The sequence below is a fragment of the Lutjanus erythropterus genome, chromosome 16 (assembly GCF_056507025.1).
Source record: "Lutjanus erythropterus isolate fLutEry1 chromosome 16, fLutEry1.hap2, whole genome shotgun sequence".
NCBI classification, from domain to species: Eukaryota; Metazoa; Chordata; class Actinopteri; order Lutjaniformes; family Lutjanidae; genus Lutjanus; species Lutjanus erythropterus.
In genome coordinates this window covers 1,639,351-1,662,918 of record NC_139332.1, presented here as the reverse complement: position 1 = coordinate 1,662,918, position 23,568 = coordinate 1,639,351, and the positions used below count along the sequence as shown (strand labels likewise).

General features: G+C 38.9%; 1 protein-coding gene across 1 annotated transcript; it reads right to left on the bottom strand.

The window, feature by feature from the left end:
- Nucleotides 1–977: 977 nt before the first annotated feature.
- On the bottom strand, nt 978–19,631 carry gtf2h4 (general transcription factor IIH, polypeptide 4). Its single transcript, XM_084739322.1, has 14 exons — nt 19,504–19,631; nt 19,032–19,150; nt 18,342–18,446; nt 14,617–14,748; nt 14,043–14,228; nt 12,538–12,646; nt 11,758–11,826; nt 11,524–11,607; nt 7,732–7,903; nt 6,195–6,325; nt 5,640–5,687; nt 5,472–5,550; nt 2,387–2,448; nt 978–1,270 (listed from the first exon to the last, which is right to left on the bottom strand). The coding sequence occupies exons 2-14, from the start codon at nt 19,145–19,147 to the stop codon at nt 1,160–1,162; spliced, it is 1,404 nt and encodes a 467-aa protein (XP_084595448.1). The 5' UTR covers nt 19,148–19,150; nt 19,504–19,631; the 3' UTR covers nt 978–1,159.
- Nucleotides 19,632–23,568: the final 3,937 nt, after the last annotated feature.

Sequence of the window (23,568 nt, the reverse complement as noted above, 5' to 3'; positions counted from 1 at the left end):
CAAGAAAAGAAACCTAAAAAAAACAGTTGAGATAAAATTTCAAGGTAACTTACTTAAGCTTTGAAATAAATTTTCAAAAGTTGAGTTTTCTTTTTTAGATACACTTGAGTCTTCAAAGTTAAAAAAAAAAAATGTATGTCAAAAATCATTCAGAGAGCTGTGAACCTGATTTGTCAATATTTGGGTGTTTAAAAATTAAATGATTTTAATTGAAATTATTAAAATATTAGACATTATTCACTTTCACTTCAATAGGTTTACTTACTACAGGTTTCTAAAGCTCAAAGAGCTCAAAGAATCAAGTTTATCTAAAGAAGAAAAGTAAATTATCTCAACAAAACAGTAGTTTGTAAAACTTTTTTTGAAACTTATAAGTTTGAGTTGGGCTCAAAATTCAAATAATTGCATTCAAAATAAGTGCATTTAGGTAGAATTAAGAAGCTCTCATTTTTTCTTCTCATCAGTGAAACATTATAAAATTAATATAAATATAAAATTTTACAGAATTTCTTCCATAGTCTTTTATTTATTTGGAGACCCAAATAAAATCTTCTGTAACCCATCTTTCGGTCACAACCCAGTGTTTAGGAATGACTGTCTTACATTGTTTAAAGCCATGTTTACTAGCTACCACTCTTCTTTTTCACTGCCTTTGTTGGTGCATTGCTTAGTTTCTTGGTGACTTACCACCAACAACTACTGACTAGCAGAAGAGTGTGAAACCAACGTGGAATGTGTTCTTTGTTGTCCATGTGATACTAACAAAACAGAAACCCCCTTAAACCAAATAAAACATGTTGTTCTATTGTGATACTAATGATCACAAACTCCACAGCGTTCCTTTAAAAATGTGGGCAGAATATTATAATCCAAATACAAGTTTATAAACTTCTTCATGTGTAATATAAAAGACAATATTTCATCACTAGCTTTTTGCAAATAATTACTGAAAAATGACAGAGGAATAAGCAGCAGTGTATGTTTTCTTCTATCAGCGTTTAATCCAAATACATGGTCAAGTCAACATTTTATGAAACATACAAAATAATTATATAATCTCCACTTTCTTACAGTGCTGACAGCAGTGAACATCTGTGCCAACCACAGGAACAATTGTCATCAGGTGTGATATCACTGCACCTCATTTCTCTTCCTCTGGTTACGTGTGAGACTTCTGTCGTTTCCAGAACCTCTTGACCTCGCTGTGTCCCTGTGGCGTCACCACCATCACCCTGTGAGCCACGTCCTGCCACACCAGACAGCCCAGACCCTGCACCACAACAACCACATGAAACCACATCAGACCACTGGAGGAACAGACATTATCAGCACTTCATTAAAGAGGTACAGAGGTCATCTGACAGGAACTGCAGTTAATAATTATGCTATTAAATGGTCACAGAGGTGCAGTGAGTAATTTTCTGGAGGTAGAGGCAAACAACATGTGGTGTACATCAGATGACTTTACTAATCCCTGCAGGAAATACTGGATCTGTATAAAAGAAGAAGATTGAAATGACTACAGAGTAAGGGCGGGTTGGAGGTTCCAAATACATGAGAAAAAGCCACCTTGTAAAATATATACAGGCTCTTGTGCCAAAACGCATTGTTTGAATAAAGGGCACCAGCAGGGTGTTCCATCAAGGCTATTAGTGATAAATAAATCTGTGCTTAAGTGAAAAAGCCTGGCTTGAATTAACGGCAACTTCCACTCAAGGCTTAAGCTGGTCCACTAAGACAATTTATCCTGGTGTAGTCAACGCTAACTCAAGCCAGGCTAAAACAAGAGAACAGAAACAGCCCAGAGCAGGTGACTGTCAAAAAGAGAATAAGATGTAAAAAAAAAAAAAGAGAAAATTCAAGTATTTTTTTTTTCTCAGCTGCAGAACAAACTCTGCAAATTAAAGCATATGAAGAATATATAGGGTTAATCATGAAATGGTGGCCAGTACTGCCCTGTCCGAATAGATCACTTGAGAGAGCATCTGCCTCAGCAGCAACACGGGTTTGATTCCAAACTGAGGCTGGCTTACATGTTGTCCTCCTTCCCTCATTCTTTCTTTTCTTGTCTATCTTCACCTGTACTATGTAATAAATTCTAACCTAACCTATATGTATATAACTATACTTTTGGCCTTGTAGCTCATGTGTGACTTAGAACTGTAAATTAGCAAAAACATGGACAACTGCTGCTGTGGTCTTTAGAAATCCATGAATAAAGTGTGAAATTTGAGCATTAACAGGGTGTAAAACAGCAAAGATCAGTGACAGTGAAACATGCAGAGACAGAAAACTATGGAAACTGACTGTAAAATCCATGAATATTGATTTATAATATTAACAACACAACATTATTCAGTAATTGAAAGAGGAAACAAAGTCCAACCTGAGCTCTGTCTCGCAGCACCTCAAAGTCAGCCTGGGAGAGGAACTGGTTATAGAGCACTCCTGAGGGAGACATCAACAACACACAGAGAGGTGATGAATGAGGTTAAAGGCCAACACAGCATCAGTACTCATCCTCTCTACTACAGCAGGGGAAGAATAACACCTCAGCTCTATCAACAACATGTGTCAGTCACAAGTTCAGGCAGGGTGAATGAAGTCTGAGAAATCCATCAGATCCAACACACACACTCTTTCCCCACTGATTCTAAATTCCTCAGCACTGTTTCTAAAACATTTTTATATTGTTAACAAATATGAAAATAAAGTGAAATCAAAAATAAAGGCCAGTATTTAAATAATGGCTAAATTGAGGCTGTTCACTAATAAAGAGGAGGTAAAAACATTGTGGGGATGGAATGCCCTTTATTGTGGTATGATAGTAAAATTTCCATCAATACAACATACTCACCACTCTGCTGCTCTCACTTTATGTCTTTAACGCAAACACTGTTTTTATTTTATTTATACAAATTATTTCCTGTCACCTCTGAGTGCCGTTTTTTTTTCAAATCACTTTTATGCTACTGTCAATCATACTTAATACTTCCTACAGATGTTTCACATTAAAAGCCTCCCAGGAAGGCTGTAGGGATGGGAAATACATCACTATTGTGATATGAGACTAGATTTGGTTTTTGGATATTGTTATATTGTGTTATGTTTTCTTGTTTTTTAAAGGCTGCATTACCTCAAAGTGGTGTCATTTTCTGAACCTACCAGACTGTTCTAGTTGTTCTAGTATTTTTGCTTTACCTTAGTCATTATATTCACATAACTTATGATTACTTATCAAAAATGTCATTGTGTTTATATTTTGTGAAATCACCAATAGTCATCCTTCAAATTTTGGGAAAATATATTTGTAATATTTGGTCACATTATCATGATATTTGATGTTGTCCATATTGCACAGTTCTACAGGAAACAGAGAGAGTATTCTCTTTAAACCTCTGGAAGGCTTTTAATGTGTAACATTTGTGCAGGATACGTTAACTTTCACAGATGATACAGTAGCTTAACAGTGCTAAAAACAAGTCACAAGCACAGTCAGACCAACTTAAAAAAAAATAGCAAATATATAGACCACTGGTTCCCAACCTGGGGTCCCTAAGACTTTGTCTACTCTGAGGTCCTCAAAATTAGATTTGCCTGTTAACTAAAATCACAAATTATACAAAGGTCTGTAAACAAAACAATCTAAAATGATACATTTCTTTGTCCCCAATTTAAAATAGTTGGCCACAACTCATTTGTGTTACATTTAAATGCTTGTTTTCAGTTTCCTGGTGTGTGGTGTGTGTCCGTCAGACAGCATGTTGTTGTGTTTCTACATCTTTGGCTCACTGCTTATGAGTTAAAATAAAATAAAATAAAATAGTTATCCATAATGGTACAGTGTTGCTTCAAGGCAACATTTTACCTTTTAGCAGTTTTTTTGTGACTTAATTATGAAATAAACTACATTAAACAATTAAAAAATAAACTCTATTCAACTTTTCCAGATTGTAAAATGACAAACCAAGATATTTGCAGACCATTTTTGTGGAGAGATGCTGGTTCAGATGTGAGGAAGACAGAGTCATGTAACAAATTAAAACACTGCTGTTATATACCTGAGGGTCCTGCATAATAATTGAGGAAGTATTGTGTGAATGTTACAGGCTAAAAATGGATGTTTCTTAGAGGCAAGACTGCCTAGACCTAGAGCACTGGTTCCCAAACTGGGGTCTGGGCCCCTCTTAGAGGGGGCACCAGAAATGGTCCCCAAGACTTCATCTGCCCTGAGCTTGTCAAAGTTAGATTTGCACATATTAATTCAAATCAAAATTTATGGAATTTATCTGTGTACAAAACTATTTAAAAAGATAATTTCTTTGTCCTCAATTAAAAATAGCAGGCTGAGCCACAATTCTGTGAGCTCTCTCTGTGTCATCAGTCAATGTCAATGTCAATCAGTCATTATTGTTCTTTTGATAAGGATGAGTGTGTATAAGCCGACTCTGTTGAGTTGTTAAAAGAAAAAAATGTTCAGCTTATACTAGAAAAGAGACATTTAGCAAAGGTAAGGGTTCTTAGAATGTAAACAATTAGCTGAAGTAATCACTTATTCTTTTGGTGAATGGAGTGGCGGTCAGCTTTCCTTAGATACAAGTAGGGGGAGCTCCAAAGGTTGGGCACCACTGATACAAACTACAACGATGAAATTAAGTATAGAAGATCAATTAAATCCATCAATGTTATTGCAGGTTTCAGTGGCACAAAACACTGTCTTGTTTTCTGTTCCTTAAAAAAAGATTTTCCAAGACCTGTTCCAAGGATCCTGTGATTCTGTGGACTCATTCAGACAATGTTAGCCATGAATCCAGCTGGTCTTTTATAGTACATGCCTTGGAAATATTTTAAAATGGCTCTCTGTGTCTTTAAGGTCAGACCACAACAACTGACAAATGCAGACTGACTGAAGGGAGGACATTTTTAAGGTTGAACAGGGAGATTCACTTTAAATTGGGGTGAATCAAGACCCATCAAACTCAGGACTTTCTACATATGTTGCACATTTAAATTCTACCAAGGCAGGCAGGAATTCTGCCCTCAGCCACTGGCAGGCTTTTAATGTGAAACATGAGATCACTAAAACATGTGGTCAAAAAAGTAGTTTTACAGCAGTTAATTAGGAATTGATAACTTTAAGATTTGTATTCACGAGTGGAAGTGTCTTCAGCAGACTGGTGAGTATGATGTGACTGTGGCGTGGAAATGTACATTATAATGAATTCATCAAAAAAGACAACAAGTAAACACAGAGGAAGGGTTGAGTTTGAATTAACAGCAAACTGCAACAGGAAAAGATTAAGAAAACAAGGAGACGTGCTACTAAAATATGAAGCAAAACAAACAACAGACATATAAGACAGGAGATTAGGCCTGTCAGCCATAAACATTTGAAATCATTCATTCAAGATGTTATGATAGATGATATTTGCTGGGCTTGCACACACATTCTGAAAAATAAACAGCCTCACCCTCTATGAACTGCAGTCGATCTCTCTCCAGCTCCCACAGTCTGATCTGATCTGTTATGGTTGGAGGCAGGACCGGGGTCTGAAGCACAGAGATGGAAGATGAAGACAGGTCCCAACCAGTCATTAATATCAGAATGAAGTGTCGACACAAACACATCAGTGATGTACCTGTTTGAGCATGACAGGGTGAGCTCTGGTCCTTAGAAAGTGGATAATCTGGAGAGTAAAAACACAAGACATATTATACACAGATTCAAAGACAATCTGATCTATTGCCTTGATTAATTATGCAGTTATATTTGATATTTGAGAGAATATCATTTTATATTTAAGAGATTGGGGACTTTTTCACTTCCTGTGTAGTGATGTGTAGTGAAGGCAAAATGACATGAAAATGGTCTGTATGCACAATAAATTTTAACCAAGACTTAGTACAATACCACTTTGGATTGGGAGACAAGATTTAGTGCAGGACAGGACAGTTTCATTGTTGATTTTTCAGCATCAGGTAGTTTTTTTTTCTAAGTGACAATAGCTTTTGTCAAAATCAGTGGTTCCACAGTGCAGAATACAGGCCTTGTTACAACAATTTGATTCTTGGTGCTGGTTTGATTCATTGAATTTAATATAAAATAGCTGGTCACTTTTCTCACATGCATTCAGGATTCCCCCCCTTGCAGTAACCGTCCCTCGTACAATACAGAGTGCACAGTAGCTGAGTACCTGTTGTGCCGTGATGCCATTGGCGATAGCCTGTTGCACTGACTCCCGTGTAACCTGAGCCACTACTACATTGGGGAAGCGATACAGCATTTCACTGAAGAGAGCTACCAGGGCGATCTGAAGTTCTGAATCTGGGAGACACGTACACACACACAAACAAGTGATATGATACATGTCTTCACAGAAAATGTATTACAGTTAACTGAGAAACATTTTATCAGTTGAAGTATAAGCATTACCTGTGTTTCGCAGGTATATTTGCAGAGCGAAGTTGGCCATTTCCCCATACATCCAGTACTTATGCTAAGCTAGGCTAACCACATCCTAACTCTGGCTCTGTACTTAAAGGGAAAGTTTAGATTATTTAAAGTATGGTTGTATGAGGTACTTGATGAAGACTCAAAAAACAGCACATACATCCAAAAATGATAAATACTGGGTGCTGGACAGAAGAAAAAATACAAAAATTCAAAAATAGGTCTGCAATGTGATGATGCTATTAAATTTCCAAAAAAGAACAGTTTCTGGTGTGCGGACCTATTTTTGTATTTTTGTATGAGGTACTTGTCCATAGTCAGTGTATTACCTACAGTAGATGGCGGTTGACACGCCCCCAGGTTTGGAGAAGCAGCAGTATAGTACTGCTGTGGAGTCAGCAGCAAGACTCTAGAGATTCTAGACACCTAAAAAAATCTGTATCAGTTCACAAGTATGCTATATTTAGAATATTTTCACCACTTTATCTTGCTCTCAGGCAGCCTTTTCTGATGGGAAACTTTCATTATATGAGCCAAATATCATTCTCCTGCCTCTGGCAACAGAGGAGCAGCAACTCCTGTGTTCTGTGAGCTTAAAGTAGTGCTTTTGCAAATGGAGTCAGAAATGTCTGTCTGACAACAAGGTAAAAGGGTTGAAATACTCTAAATATAGAATACACTTTCTTACAAATTGTATACTTGTAGCTTCCTACACTGGTACTCCTGCTGCTTTTCCAAACTGGGAGCATATTTAGCTATGCCCTAGGTAAATATCTGGCAAGGGTGAAAATAAGCAGTGAACATACTGATACTGATTTTTTTAGGTGTCTAATATTTGTTTTGCTACTCCTACTGCTTCTCCAAACTGGGGGTGTGTAAAACACTGACTGTGGATAAGTACCTCATACAACAACACTTCACACTTTCCCTGTAATCACACAGCCATGAGACTGACAACTATCTGAACATCTCATTCTCTGAAAGAACATTAATAAGCATTTTTCCAAAAACTGACTTTTTCTTGAAGTCTTGTTACTGACTCTACAGCTGGGTAGTCTTGTCACTGGTTTTAATGGTTTAACTGTGGTCAGTTCTGGGTTCACTTCTAATCAGGTTATGTGAAATAGTTTGGAGCCAACAGGAAGGTACCAGCTGCTGCTGCCTAAATCCAATATACAATAGATTAGCAGCCTTAATGGTCTAATTTGAACAGAGACTTATATAAAATGGCACTGTGTAAATTGTAACTATTAGAGTTAACATGCAGTATACAGACATACTTGTGTAGGCGTAGATACGATAATTGGTTTCTACCACGATGAAGCCTGCATCTCCAGTACCAGGTGTGGAAGCCAAGCTGGAGGAGGAGGAGGAGGAGGAAGACGAGCTGGTAGTAACTCCTGCAGCCAGAGTGATGGCCAGTCTGGTTGGGTAGTACCGCCTAGACTTCCTCTGATGACAAAAGACAGAAGAATTACAGAAAAAAAAAACACTACAACTATATAACCTTATCATAGCTATGTGCAGTATATGTAGTTCCATACACATAGAACTAAACTGAGTCACATTGAGTTTTGGGGGACAAAATAAAACCCGTGATGGGTTTTATTTGGCTGTTTTTCATCAGTGATATGATGGCTGCTGTGAATTACCTCAAGGTCCGGTGAGTAAGATTTAAAGAGATTTATTGGCAGAATATGGCATAAAAGGACTACAATATTTGTGTTTATAATCACCCAGCTGCCATGTTAAACCAGATGCTTCTACAGCAGCTGTGGCTCCAGAGCTGCATGCAGCCCTCTCCAGTGGCTCCCAGTGACATTGGCCAAAAATTATATGGAAATGAGTAGTTTTCAAAAAGTTTTACCAACTACTCATCTTTTGTTTTACTAATCTTTGAGTTTTAGAAACAAAAAAATGCATTTAAAAATCACAGAGTATATTAATTGAAGTTAAAGTGAATGATGGTTACAATTTTCACTTAAAACTATTTTATTTTCAGGCACCAAAATAATGACAAATCAGGTTCACAACTCACTGTGACCAAACTTTAAAATGTAATTTTTTTTAGTTTCCAAAACTCAAAGACTCACATCTTTTAAAGAAGAAAAGTAAATTATCTTAATGAAAGATTATAGGTTGGCAAAATTTTTTAAAGTTTATTTCAAAACTTATAAATCTATTGCAGTACACTGCCTTGACATTTTGAGTCATCTCAGCTAATTTCTTTTACAGGGTAAAGTGATTCTTACATTTGCTAACTAAAACTATGTAGCAAAAAAAAAGTCTTCAGGGAAGAGAGAGAATTCAATTGTTCAATTCAACTCCAGACAGATTTTTTTTTTCTTTTTTTGGCCTAAAATGGCTCTTTTGATCGTAAAGGCTGCACACCCCTGTTCTAGTCTCTAGTTTTACACAAGTTTCACAAACATCATAGGTTCTCCTACACACTTGGGGGGAAAGTGAGATGAGGTGTTTACACTCTGTAAGCTCACCGTTAGATGCCACTTAAACTGCGACTCTGGTCCGATAGTGTAAGAAAAGTGTTTTGTTGCTTAAAATACATCAGTCAGATGGCCTTTTCACATTTATTTCCTATTAGTGTCAATCAAACAGGAGATGAGATGAATGTGAAGTGCTGCAAATTCAAGTAACTGTTGCTAAATGTCCCTAAAAATGGTCAGATGGTAAGAATGCTTTCACTACTTTTCCTGATGACTACACTTCCCTGTATTAAGTCATCAAATTCAGAACCAGGGTAAGTAGCCCAGGTGAAATAAAATCCAAGCACAACGAGAAAGTTAACTTATGTCAACATCTGATCCGTCTGTCTGCTGCCGACAAGGTCACATCCTTGAATTTTTTAAACGTTAACAGAAAAATTTATCTTTTTGGCAGCAACAATCACAATAAAAATACCTCAAAGAGTTCCTGTTGGGATTATCAAGTTGGCAGTGTGTACAGAGTGTTAAAGGGGCATTCCACCAAAGATCAGTTCTCTCGCCATATTAGTGCTACAGTTGTAGAATATCTTCTCTGTCAAATCAAAGCAGGGGATAAGAGACAACACATTAGAGGGAGATGACTATGTTACAAACTGCGGGTGTGGAGATATGGAGACATGAGCTTTTTCCAGCAAGGCAGTGATGATATAAAGAAATGCTAAACATCGCCAAAACATCATGGCTGTGTCCCCTTTTGGGGTCTAGAAAGCCTAAGGTCCCAACATGCAATTTTACATGTTTTTGAATTATGGTTTTGACAAGCTTGTATAAATTCATGTTGAGTTAAACAAAACTTGCCTAATAATTACTTTATACTTTTTACCTGAGGTGTTTGTGATATCTTATTAAATACAATGTGATCAGTCAGCCCTTCAAATGGATCGATGAGCCCACACACTGGTCATACACTGATTACATTGAATTAGCAGGTATCATTAGTCCATGTGCTGTCTGTAAATAACAAAACCTGTAAATGGACAACTGTTGATCTAAGCTAGACTGAGATTTAGTCAGAGACAACAGTCTAATCAGTCCCTCCAGGATTTCCAAGCTGTTTTTGGGATTGTTGCAACCTAAAATGTCACTGCAGCTTCTTTAAAAAAACTGCATGGTGCAATGTTTTTAGGCATTTTCTGCAATAAAATTCCATGAGAAAGTGAAAACTGCAAAAGAAAGTTGCAATTTGTTTTGTATGATCCATTCAAATCAAAGACAACTTGTTCCAAGGAGAACAAAACTGCACTCTTCTGAGTGTTCTGAGTAACCTCACCAAAAAGGGTCAGGAACACAAAAACTGCAGATGAAGAAGTGCCCCTGGGGGAATATTCTACAGGGGAGCAAAATCTTTTTGGAGCTCAAGTTCAGTCAGCAAGCAAAAACATAGAAAGTATAAAAGTGCACAGAGCATTGATAAATGTCAATAACAATTAAAAATGTTGTGTTCTTTTCAGTGCTGGTGATAAAACTAAAAAAATAAAATAAAATAAAATAGTGAATAATAAAACAAAACACAGTGGTTTATTGAGACCTACATGTATGATGTTTGTGCCGTGAACTGCTATGATCAGTGAAACTCACAGGAAGCTGTGATGATTGGTCAAATTTGTTGAAAAGTTGCAGAGTTTAAACAAAACTGCAAGGTCGCACAGACTTTGCAGGGGTTTGTTGAATTTGTGAGAATTGTTGTAAACACAACATAGCAACTTCTCAAAGGGACTGAATAATGCTGTTATACTGTAATACAGGCATGTCAAACTGGTCCACAAGGGGGCCGGTGTGGCTGCAGGTTTTTGTGCCAACCAACCAAGAGCACACAGTTTCACCAATCAGCTGTCTGAACACCAAGATCAGTTGATTAAATGAGTCAAGTCTGGTGTGCTGTTACTTGGTTGGAAAGAAAACCTGCAGCCACACCGGCCCCCTTGTGGACCAGTTTGACATGCCTGCTGTAATATTATGACTGAACTCTAGCAGCGTCACACTCCGGTTAACCTCAAGCCCTCCATCAGCTGTAACTCTCACCAGCATCATTTATCTTTTTACCACAGTGAGTGAATATTTATGTATCCTATGTGCGTCAGATCTCAGTGTGAAAGCCATGCTTATTAAAACGGTTGTTTCTAGTTTCTTATTCAGCTTAAATTAACTAATTCATATCTATTTTTAACAAAAATTAATTAACACTGATTCAAAAATAAAGAAATTCTCTCATTCATTCTTACTACTCTCCTTTTGGGATCCCTTTCCTTTCCAGGAAGTTTGGGCAAACAGAGATCATGATGGATTTGTATTTTTATTTGTTTTACAACCTGCTACAAAGCAGCTTTCAGCTTTTTTCTATCTCTCCCATAATATGTTGCTGTGAAGTTTCCCTAAGAATGGGGTATAGTGATGTATGAAATAGCATTACAGGGATTGTAGAAGCTAGGAGCTCAAACTAGGTGCCAAAAGTCAGAATATCTCAGCCTCTGACTTTTGATTCATCTTCTGGTTGCAATGTGAGTACAGTTTTGTGTGTACAATATGCTGCTGACAGGATTTGAAGTCTTAGTGAATCTTCCCTCTCACCTTCCTCTGGAAGACCAGTCCAAACTCCCGTAGGTGCTGCAGGAAGGTGAGTAATGACTCGCTCATGCCCTCCACTGAGTAATCCTGAGGCACAAAGGCAACGCATGATCAATAACAACAAAGGCATTCAAACTGAGCAGGAATTTTTAAAACCTCAGTCACACTGCTGACATTGTTATGTTTCTTTCCCGCATGCACACAGAATCAAAGAGAAGCAAACCACTGTGCACTCACTCTGCCCAGAGTCGAGAAACTGAGCTGGAATAAGAACGACAAGATCTCCACCAGATCCATCCCTCTGGACTGCAAGACACAAAGGAGGAAATATAGATAAGAACATGTCTGTTCAAAGCGGATTTTCAAATAATAGCCGGCATGAAGGAATAAAAATCTGCCCTGGGAACACTGAGGGAGGAGTGGAATTACCTCTACTTTGTTTCTTTAAAGGATGTCCCAACAATAATAATATTAATAAATAAATTATAGATATCAGTATGTCAGAGCTCTTTGGGGTGTTCCTTCTTTTTGCATCTCTGATGGAAGTGGACCGTGACATGATTAGTGATTATGTTGAAACGGGTCTCATCAGAGGAGGAGAATCACATATGATTGGGTCAGCTGGAGATTCAGTTATTGCTTATTCAGAGCTGACAGAATAAAAAGGGACTGAGATGAATTCACCCGCTGCTCAGTCAGAATTTGTTTCTCCGTGATACAGTTTTGTGGCAGTTCCCGGTTAGTTAGGCTCATTTTATTTTATTTAGCAATAATTCCACTCCTGACAACAGACATTCTTTCCCACAAATAGGGCAGTGATCAGGCTTACACGGGCCATTAACCATAGTCTGACAGGAAGCAGAAATCCCACAAATGGATCACTGTAACTCAAGAGTCTGCAGCAGCTCATGCTCTGATTAGCACATGCTGTGACCACAGTTATGACAGGTTATAGAGACTCTACAGCCTTAATGCTACATGGTTGATAACTTATTTAAGTCTGATCATGTCAGGTACCTGTGCTGTCTTGAGGTACTGCAGGGTGAAGTACCACAGCTGAGAAGCTGTGTCCAGTAAGAGGAACTGGAAACCAGCTGAGGTGATGTATGGCGCCTCTCCAGCCTCACTGAGACAGAGAAGATGATGACAGGACAGCATGAGGTACAACACAAACCCTGTGCTCTTCATACATTACAATATTAATTCAATCTATAGCTGTAGTCCACATTAATGTTCATTCTTCTGCACATCCCACAATTCTGCTAAAACTGATGAAAATGTGATGTCAGGTACAGCTCATGGTCAGACGAATAGTCTCATTTTGCCATTACAGACAGGGATTAGAGGCATAGTTCAACCAAAAATCAAAAATACATATCTGTAGTGCTATTTATCCCTCCAGATCAGTGTTTCTCAAACGTTTTTTCACTGTGTACCACCTCACAAAATAATGAGCTCCCCAAGTACCACCTTTCTTTTTTGCACCATTTATTGCTAGCAGGTTCTGGGGACTTGTCCTGTCAATTGGTGCAGTCCTAGTCCAGTCCAGGATGCAGCTGAGGGAGCACCACTATATGAGCTTGGTGAGAGCGTCAGTCTGGGCAGCTGACATACAGCTTGCAAACTGCGCCTCTCTGTGTTGTTTTTAGTGAATGTCAACGAGAGTAAGTTTTGTGTAAAATGAGGCACTTTGACTGGTATTAGGTATCAGCTATTAGGTTTTAAAACTTAATCTATTGACCCACACGATTTGACATCAGGTGCTTGGGGTGCTGGCTTTTTTTGTTTTTACCATGATAAGATAATAAGATTTTGTTTTACAGCTATTTTTTTTTTATTTTCTTTGAGCCAGTAGTCAGCTCCTCTTCTGTGGGTACTCTTTTTGTTGTATTTCTTACATTAAGTTGAGCAGCAGCCATAAGCCCTTTTCCCTTTTAAGTTTTGCCTCGGCTTTTTTTCTGTTTGTCAATTTTTTTCAAAACTGTGCTATATAAGTAACTTTATTTCACCTTTTACAACTGGTTATGTTGCTTTCCCTTTTCCACCATGAGCTAGGGGTCATAACACACACAATAACACAAACAATTGACGGAGGCGGCAGTAGACCAGCAACTCCTGTGTTCTGTGAGGTAAAATTACCATTTTTGCCAATGCAATCTGCTGGCTTTGTAGAAAGTGATATTTGGCTTATATAACAGCGGTTTCCTGTCAGAAAAGTCTGTCTGATAACAAAGTAATGTGGTGAAAATGTTCTAAACACAGCATACACTTAAACTGATTTAGATTGTTTTTTAGGCGTCTAACATACGTTTTGCTGCTGACCCTGTCCTCAGCAGGACACTGCTTAGCTTCCTACACCAGTACTCCTGCTGCTTCTCCAAACTGGGGGCATGTTTACCGCCATCTACTGTAGGTGAAACACTGACAGAAAAATCCCTTTATAGAACTGTGACCTGGATCTGTGCGGTGTGGTCATTCTACTGTCAGTGCTCTCTACAGTGCTTCTACTCACTACTGTGTACCTTTTCATGAGGCCTGCTTGAACCAGTAGCTGAGCCAGGTCCTGACTGACGGCAGCACTGGGAGAACCCACCATGAAGTGCAGGATCACCTCCCAGCGCTCCATAGCATAGCGGTCAAGGCTCTCGATGTCCCGTGCATGGCGGTCTGGGCCCAAAGTGCTGCCCTCATCTGCCCATGCTCTGCCCCTGTGTGTCGACAGCCCAGCAGTCTTTTACTTCAAACAACAGGTGATAACTGAAGCTACACAACTGCATCTCAAATGTGTTTAGGTGCCTTCAAAATAAAATATTAGAAAACAAATTTGAAGTTGATGAGACTTGGATTATACTGGAACATTTTGGATGCTTGTCTTTTGCTAAACAACCACATCATGGCCGAGCAGGAAGTGGAAGGAACTGAAACCAAACATGTAGCAGGTGTGTTTGGTTTTGTACAAATATTATAGTGTTTAACATTGTACAAACATTGAACAGTTGTGTGCACATTAGTTGAATGTTCACGGTGGAATGAGGAGTTTGTAAAAACAAAGGGAGAGAGAAGATTAAATGGTATGTTGATGGAGAGCAGACGTACCCTCCGAGCAGAGCGATCCTCAGGTTGTCTTTGAACACTGGATTTAAAATGTATCCCTGTAGACCTCCCTGCAGCTGCTGACTGTGCCAAAGGCGGAGTCCTGCCAACACTGAGACACATTCATCATGGTCCCTGCAGGTAGATGCCAAAGACAAAAAAAAACTCAATTCAACTGCCGATTACTCATTTTGTTTGTGTTTTGCTTTTCTCTCACTGAATGAATGATAAAAGAGCTGTTGAATGGGTTATTCACTGTTCTAATGATGTTCCAAGGGACATGCACAAAAAATGCAACAAAAAAAAAACAAACAACGACCCAGCATTTAACCATTCTGGATAGGAGGGACTTCTTATCCCTCATTTACATACAAAAACACAAGACAAAGGTTTAATATTTACATGACAAACATGACTTTTTAGGTGCCTTCACCTGCGTTTGATTTATCAAAAGCAGAATCTGGGTTCTATAAAATCCTGAAATCCGCCCTCAGTTCAATACCAAATTAGTCAATTTCTAGATTGTACAATGTGCTCGTTTCATGCTAAAAATAAAAACACCCTGTACATTTATGAAAATTGGGGAAACGAACCAGGAATGGGGATTTCAAAGGAGGCTTGGGAGGGAATTTGCAGCTTTCAATGGTCCTCAATTAACTCCATGGAATAAAGAGAATACTGCTGGAAAAATACTGTTAGATATTTTAAGAGCCCACACCAGGAAAAACATAAGAATACTAGTTTGATGAGTCGGAGACAATGTGGTTCAATGGAGGCAAACTGCTTCCACATATTCTGGGTCTGCCCCAAACAGAGTTTATTTTGGAGTAGCATCCACAAAATATTTTGCACAGTATTCAAAATTCATATACCCCTCAATATGGAGTCTCTTTATTTTGGCCACAGTCTGTTTTTAAAACACAAAGCTGCTGCAGGCCTTTTTGGCCGTGAGTAAAAAATCAATTACTAGAAAGTGTCTAAATGCAGTACCACCTACAGTGGAGGACTGGTATGGTATAATTTTGGATATGTTAAAAATGGGGGCGAAAATGACCTATTCTTTGAGGATTTAAAAAGACAAATTCTATCAAATTTGGAATAAATGGATTGAATTTCTAACCATGGTATGAGCAGACTTTGTATAACTCCACTCATGTTTGAAGCTCCCTTCTTTTACCTGATCAGAACAGTAGAAATGTAGCTCCCTTAGTTCTTTTGTGTGTAGTTCAATGTTAAAAGAATATGAGAGGGGTGTATGGTATGTAGGAAAGCTGAACATCTAACTGCTGGCATATTGGTGTAGAAGTATGCACAGATTTGTAGGATGTTATGCAAGTGAATATTACTGATGGACATGAGACTAGAGGTGATAAACCTGGTTATGTCTAAAGGTATTCATGAATATACACTACTAGAAGAGAAGTGAAAGGAGGATTGAAAGTTGTCTCAGAACAGAACAACAAGGACTATATGCAGACCATGTGCAGATACATGCAAAACAATGTAATAGGACTTTTTATAAAATGTCTGACTCTGTACACACTGTGATAAATTCTTTTACAAATATAAATAAAACATACAAAATGAACCATTCTACAAACTTCCTCCTGATGTTATCAAGTTAGTTTAAGGCAGGCTTTTGTACAGTGATGTGTTCACTGGGGGTGGGTGATATCAGTGTTTTGCCTATGATCGTACAGGCCAAAAATGCCAAAAATAACACTGAATATCAATTCATTCACAAATCAATGATGTGCATTTGTGTGGCGCTGTTCTAAAACGTGACTGAAATCTGTGTGGTTGCCTTGGAAACTCTTGAACACAAGTGTTGATCTCACAATATTTCAAAACAAATGGAAATGTGTTTAGCTAACATTTTTGATCCTATTGAGTTTTTTATGTGTAGCAAAATGTCCATATCATGATGCTGTAGTTAAGTTTTGACACGACAGCTCTTAAGATGGAATGTGACCTGAAATGTAACAACTCTTGAAGGAATGTCACTTGGTTCCTTACATGACTGACGCTGAGCAATCATTGCAAATAAGAACTTTACTATCTGTTTCAGACACTTAGAAAAACCCTCCACACTGCAGACATACTTATGTTGCATGCACATAATTAAAACATTATCTTATCAGCCTGTCATATCACTAGAAATGTTCATTTCAAGTGGATGCAAATGTTATATTTGAAAACCTTCATTGGCTGATACTGGTGACATGATGATATCATATTGCTCAAATACTGCAGTGCAGTACAACGGTGAAATAAACCAACCTTCATGACAGCTACAGGCAGGTCTGGGTGATAGAGCTGAAAATCTTATCATGATAGTGAAGTTTCAAATTGGTTAATATCAATACTTACGTGGCTAAAGTGATAAAAGAAGTTTGCTGTGTTATAGATATCACCATTGATGCTTTCACAAATTATTAACACAAGGGTTGCAACTGTTGTTCATTAAGTTTTCTTATTCAATTCCTTATTGTCTGTCAGACAAAACAAATTAGACACAATTACTGCCATTTCTAGACTGATTAATATTAATACATTTTTAATCTGTGAAATTCTTAACAGCAATTAATCAATTAATGATTTATCATTACATCCCTAATTATCACAGTGACAGTGTGATAAATAATCATTAATATTGTGGATAGAATAACAAAGTGCGTAAAGATAAATAACAGAACAGCGAGAACAGCCTGCAAGTTCAGGAAATTACATCACCTCTTTGTAATACTGCCTTAAAAAAAACAGGAAAAGAGAAGCCTTTTACCATATCACGATAACGATATCCAAAATCTAAGACAATATAGTTTCATATCACGATACGATTAATATCGATGATTACTCAGCTCTAATTACAGTGTTAGGTGTTCATGCTAGTCATTTACAGGCTGTTGTCTCTGGTGCTCTTGATAGAAATGTGCCACCCTGTCCCCCCTTTTGGTGAAAACATGCACAGTAAAAGCAGCCAATCAGTATGTGTGTCTGTGGCAAAAATTAACAGGTTAGTTAATGATGCTACTGAGTTAATGACATGTGTGCTGATTGTGTCTGTAGGTCAAAGTGACTCAGAAAAGAGTCTTAGTGATGGTGGAACTTAAGTTTTTAACAATAAAGTGTCTTAACAATATAAAAAGTAACAAATACACATGAAATTCATGACCTGAAGATTCAGTAAGTTTGTTCTGTCAGTCAGGCTCGTCCGCTCAGATGGAGGCAGATTGAAGGTACCCCTATTTCTTCTTCTTCTTTTTTTCCTTTGTAACAATGTTGATCTGCAAAGACGCAGCTTACCTGACAAGCCAGAGGATCTGGGCATCTAAAAGCTACACAGCAATACAGCTTTTTTATTTAATGTGTTTAATCTGGCAAAGGCCTCGAAATTTCTGTATGTACCACCAGTCAAAATAGAGCAGTTGTTTTACCCAAAAAGAGGCAGGAGTATGACGCGGAAGCAAAGTACCCAGATTGGTTGCTCTCATCCATCATTGATGACAGGGTAAAGTAGTGCGCGATCATGGGAGTAGTACACAGGGGACAGACTACAGAGATTTTAGAGGACTGCTGGGGATGTAATGAAAACTATATGCATGAATAAAACTCCCTAGTAACAGGTCAGTAGGGAACGATTGGTACAGAACACATAAAAATAGCTCACCCCACTTACAATATCACTAGTGAAGTGTAATGAAGATATGACAAAGTACGTGACTCACTTCTGACTGTCTTTTTTCACCCACAATGCCACTGCTGCCTGAGGGAGAGGCTGATCCAGGAACAGCATCCTCATCACATAATTCTTGGCCAGAGAGGGGAGTTCCCTGTAAAAGATTATTATACACAGTATAAAATTACAGTATCACTTCAATTCAAGGTCCCATCATTTCATGGTAAATATAACACAACATATTTGAAAATTCTCTGAATTTACCTGCAGTTACCCCCAAATTTTACGGTAAGTATGTGATAATTCACAAATGTCTCAAGCAGTAGTAGTACTTGCATATTTATCATACATTTTTGGATAAATATGGGGTTGATTTCAAAGAAAGTCCAAAATATGTGAAATGGTAATTATCACCTACTTGAAATTAAGAATTATTACACACTTACCATGAAATCTGGGGGTAATTTGTAGGCAAATTGTGAGAAATTTCAAATATATTTCTTTGTAATCACCACCATGACAATAGTACTTGCTAAATATCACATAATTAACCATAGAATTTGGGGGTAATTTAGAGGGGATTTGTGGATAATAAGACATTTGGTAATTCCCACCTATTTACCATGAAATTGTAGGACCTGGACTGAAGCGTTACCAAAATGACACACCACAATCCTAAGCAGTCCATATCAACATCATAAGTTAACCACAGGTCCTGCATGTGCTGCAGTCATCCTACCTGTAGACAGCCAGACATGTCGCTGGATGATTGTATAATCTGTCCAGGATCTCTGGACTCAGCTCTCTCAGGTACTCATGCAGGTTCTTACACTGCAGCTGGACCCGCAGCTTCATTATCTAACGTTCCCAACAGAAAAGGAAAGGTCATCAAACGCACCATGACTGTAAACCGTACAATTTATTCCCATGAGAGCAGAACGTCGCACGATATCCCGTTAAAAATACAGCTATTTATTATTGCTTTGGTCATCCATTATCAAATATAGTGATCTGATGACAAATGACTGCGGAGTATTTAACCTTTGTATACACTCTTTAATTCGGTATGTGTGTACTCAGTGTTTAACTTTAAGTGTGAACACAGCTTATTTCCACATGAAATTCCACTCATGACAGTCAACAAAGCAGCTACAGCGGGCAGATGTCTAAAATAACCCTGTCATCATGTGGATATAAAAGAATTCATTTACCGTCAAGATGAAGATAACTTATCCACAAACTCGTGACTGTAAAGTTATTTCATAGAACAAAATAACTGCATTGTTGTCATCCAACAGACTCTTTCACTGAACGGCCATGTTTCCAGGTCATGTGACTTTAAAGAGCGTTCTTATTGGCTAGTTGTTCTTCAGTTATTTTCAATGGAGATCGTTGAACACCTTGAAAGGCAGTACCGCCACCTGCTGGGCTGGGGGAGGCTGGGGTCAGTGCTGCCAGAATATGGCCTGGTTTTACCATGTTGTACCATGGAGGAGGGTAATTATTGCTTGGGCTGGAAAACACCACACAAATCTAACACCAGTGACTTGGGTTTTTAACTTCTGAATAAAGAAAAGTGAACGAACATCATATAAGATTTATTTAAGATTAAAGATGAAACATGTCAGAAGTACATACTTGCCAAAAAATTGCAAAATTTGGATGTCTAATAAAACAGTGCTGTAATAAATTCAGCCTCTATGAAATTACAATGTTCTGTTTTCATTTGTAGTGGTGCAAATGACAATCTGACTAATAACTGTAAAAATTACAAACCAGTCATTAATATGAACTCAGTGACAAGCTGCAGCAGAGGGATTACTTTCTCATTTCCACAACTATCAGTGAGGTTGTTCAATGCATAGACCATTTCCTCATCTTATTCCCAGAGTTCTCCAGGTTAGAAGTCAAGACATGCAGAGGAATTCTGTTTTTTGATTTACCGAAAAAATGTTGATACTAAAACCATTTGGCCATTAATGGAAAGAATTTCAGTTCACTAAATTGTATTTCCCACTTGTGATCAAAAGTTTAAGATCTTAGCCTGTGGAATTTGTTGGTTCTTCTACAGAGGTCTTCACTGTGTGACAGATGAAGCATCTTTGAGTTGTCTTTGTTTGTATTTGACGAGACCTTTATGGCACTTATAACTCAGCACATGTACACAGCACAAACTCCACTTAGTTTGCAAAATGCTCTATGTTACACACTGGTCAACAGTGAGAGGACTCATTATAATAACATCTATGGCGCATTAAAGGCCAATGCAGAAGTGTGTGAAAGCCCCCATTTACTCTGAGTGCAGCTTCAATTTATCCAGTACAATGTGCATTATTAATGCCATGATTTTTCATGAATAAAGTAATTCAAAAATCATCAGTCATTACACACATTTTCTTCAGGAAATACTCGTAGTTTGTAGTTTTTAAATGTTTAAATGTGTGAATGATTGTATTCTATACAATATGCCATATTATGTGATCTGACACTACATATAGTAGCATTATTATACGAATATTTCTGCTCATGTGTATATGTGTAATATGTGTATATACATACAGTATCTCACCCCTCACATTTCTGCAAATATTTAATTATATCTTTTCATGGGACAACACTGAAGAAATAACACTTCGACACAATGTAAAGTAGCCGGTGTACAGCTTGTATAACAGTGTAAATTTACTGTTCCCTCAAAATAACTCAACACACAGCCATTAATGTCTAAACCACTGGCAAAAAAAGTGAGTACACCTCTAGGTGAAAATGTCCAAATTGGGCCCAATTAGCCATTTTCCCTCCCCAGTGTCATGTGTCTCATTAGTGTTAGGTCTCAGGTGTGAATGGGGAGCAGGTGTGGTAAATTTGGTGTTATCGCTCTCACACACTCATACTGGTCACTGGAAGTTCAACATGGCACCTCATGGCAAAGAACTCTGTGAGGATGTGAAAAAAAGAATTGTTGCTCTACATAAAGATGGCCTAGGCTATAAGAAGATTGCCAACACCCTGAAACTGAGCTGCAGCACGGTGGCCAAGACCATACAGCGGTTAAACAGGACAGGTTCCACTCAGAACAGGCCTCACCATGGTCGACCAAAGAAGTTGAGTGCACGTGCTCAGCGTCATATCCAGAGGTTGTCTTCGGAAAATAGACGTATGAGTGCTGCCAGCATTGCTGCAGAAGTTGAAGGGGTGGGGGGTCAGCCTGTCAGTGCTCAGACCATACACTGCACACTGCATCATATTGGTCTGCATGGCTGTCGTCCCAGAAGGAAGCCTCTTCTAAACATGATGCACATGAAAGCCCGCAAACAGTTTGCTAAAGACAAGCAGACTACGGACATGGATTACTGGAACCATGTCCTGTGGTCTGATGAGACCAAGATAAACGTATTTGGTTCAGATGGGGTCCAGCATGTGTGGCAGCAACAAGGTGAAGAGTACTGTTACGCCTTTTTTATTTTCGGAGCTAATCCTGGACGGGGATGAATTTCTCCGACGGGGGCAGGCTATTCAGGGTTTCAACCACTGAAGTTAAGCCTATAAGTCGCCTCGAGCACAGCAAGCTCCAGAAGATAGGTAGGTAAAGTTTTCGTTGGGCAGGATCTGGGGAAAGTTGTTGTGTGGCTAGTGGATTTTTTGTTGTTAGGATGTGATGGTGCTTAACTTAACATGGAGTACTTGTGTTTCCTACTGGGTAGTTGCAGCTGAGCCTTAGCCATCACTATGGCTCAGTTAGCATAGTTTAGCAGGTAAGGTTGTTGTCTGGCCTTGATGCTACAGGTTGTCACCCAATATGTATGGCAACCCTTTGTTTGATCTGTGTTTAGTGCTGTTGTGGCACCTATGTAGCATTGTTCAAACTTTGTAGTTTGATCTTATGGGAGGGGGTGTTACGTGCCACAGTGTCTGTGTGGTGTTGTGCTCTCCTGTGCCCAGGTTCTGCCCCTCCCTCCTTGCAGGTTGCAGTGTTCAGCATCAGGTGCAGCTGCTATGCAATCAGGACCTGGTGCTTAAAAGCCTGGAAAGTGCAGCCACTCAGGGCCAGTGGGCCATTCGGCAGACAAGTCTGCTAGTCTGTAGACCAGTTGTGCCCAACCCTGGTCCTCAGGGACCCCTGTCCTGCATGTTTTAGATGTTTCCCTGCTCCAACACACCTGATTCACATGATCAGCTTGTCCTCAAGCCTCTGCAGGAGCCTGACAACAACGTGATCATTTGAATCAGGTGTGTTGGAGCAGGGAAACTTCTAAAACATGCAGGACAGGGGTCCCTGAGGACCAGGGTTGGGCACCATTGCTGTAGACTAATCCTGCAGCAGCAGGTTAGACTACTCGTGGCGGTCGACAAGTGCTTTGCTAGCGCTCTCCGCTAGTGAAGTCACTTGTCTTTGTGTGTGTGTGTGTGTGTGTGTGTGTGTGTGTGTGTGTGTGTGTGTGTGTGTGTGTGGTTTAATTTAGTAGGTTAAGTTAACCCTTTTGTTAGTTTAGTTAACTTAATTTGATACACTTAATTAATAAAAGAACTTTTCTTTACATCTTTGTCTCAGTTCTCCTTCCTTCCTTTTTCTCCCAGGTAAATTTATTTAATGTTGCACCCCTCATCCCCTAGCCCAACTTGGGGTCGTAACAAGTACAAAGACAAGTGTGTCTTGCCTACAGTCAAGCATGGTGGTGGGAGTGTCATGGTCTGGGGCTGCATGAGTGCTGCTGGCACTGGGGAGCTACAGTTCATTGAGGGAACCATGAATGCCAACATGTACTGTGACATACTGAAGCAGAGAATGATCCTCTCCCTTCAGAAACTGGGCTGCAGGGCAGTATTCCAACATGATAATGACCCCAAACACACCTCCAAGATGACCACTGCCTTGCTAAAGAAGCTGAGGGTAAAGGTGATGGACTGGCCAAGCATGTCTCCAGACCTAAACCCTATTGAGCATCTGTGGGGCATCTTCAAATGGACGGTGGAGGAGCGCAAGGTCTTTAACATCCACCAGCCCTGTGATGTCATCACGGAGGAGTGAAGAGGAAGAGGAAGAGGAAGAGGAAGAGGATTCCAGTGGCAACCTGTGAAGCTCTGGTGAACTCCACACCCAAGAGGGTTAAGGCAGTGCTGGAAAATAATGGTGGCCACACAAAATATTGACACTTTGGGCCCAATTTGGACATTTTCACCAAGATGTGTACTCACTTTTGTTGCCAGCAGTTTAGAAATTAATGGCTGTGCGTTGAGTTATTTTGAGGGGACAGTAAATTTACACTGTCATACAA

Excerpts from the sequence above, each read along its gene's own strand:
- gtf2h4 (XM_084739322.1), bottom strand. The coding sequence starts at position 19,147 with ATGAAGCTGCGGGTCCAGCTGCAGTGTAAGAACCTGCATGAGTACCTG. Across the intron at positions 6,326-7,731 it reads TCGTATCTACGCCTACACAA|ATTCAGAACTTCAGATCGCC; the intron begins GTATGTCTGTAT and ends CGTGTCTCCCAG. Across the intron at positions 2,449-5,471 it reads TCGACTGCAGTTCATAGAGG|GAGTGCTCTATAACCAGTTC; the intron begins GTGAGGCTGTTT and ends TGTCTCCCTCAG.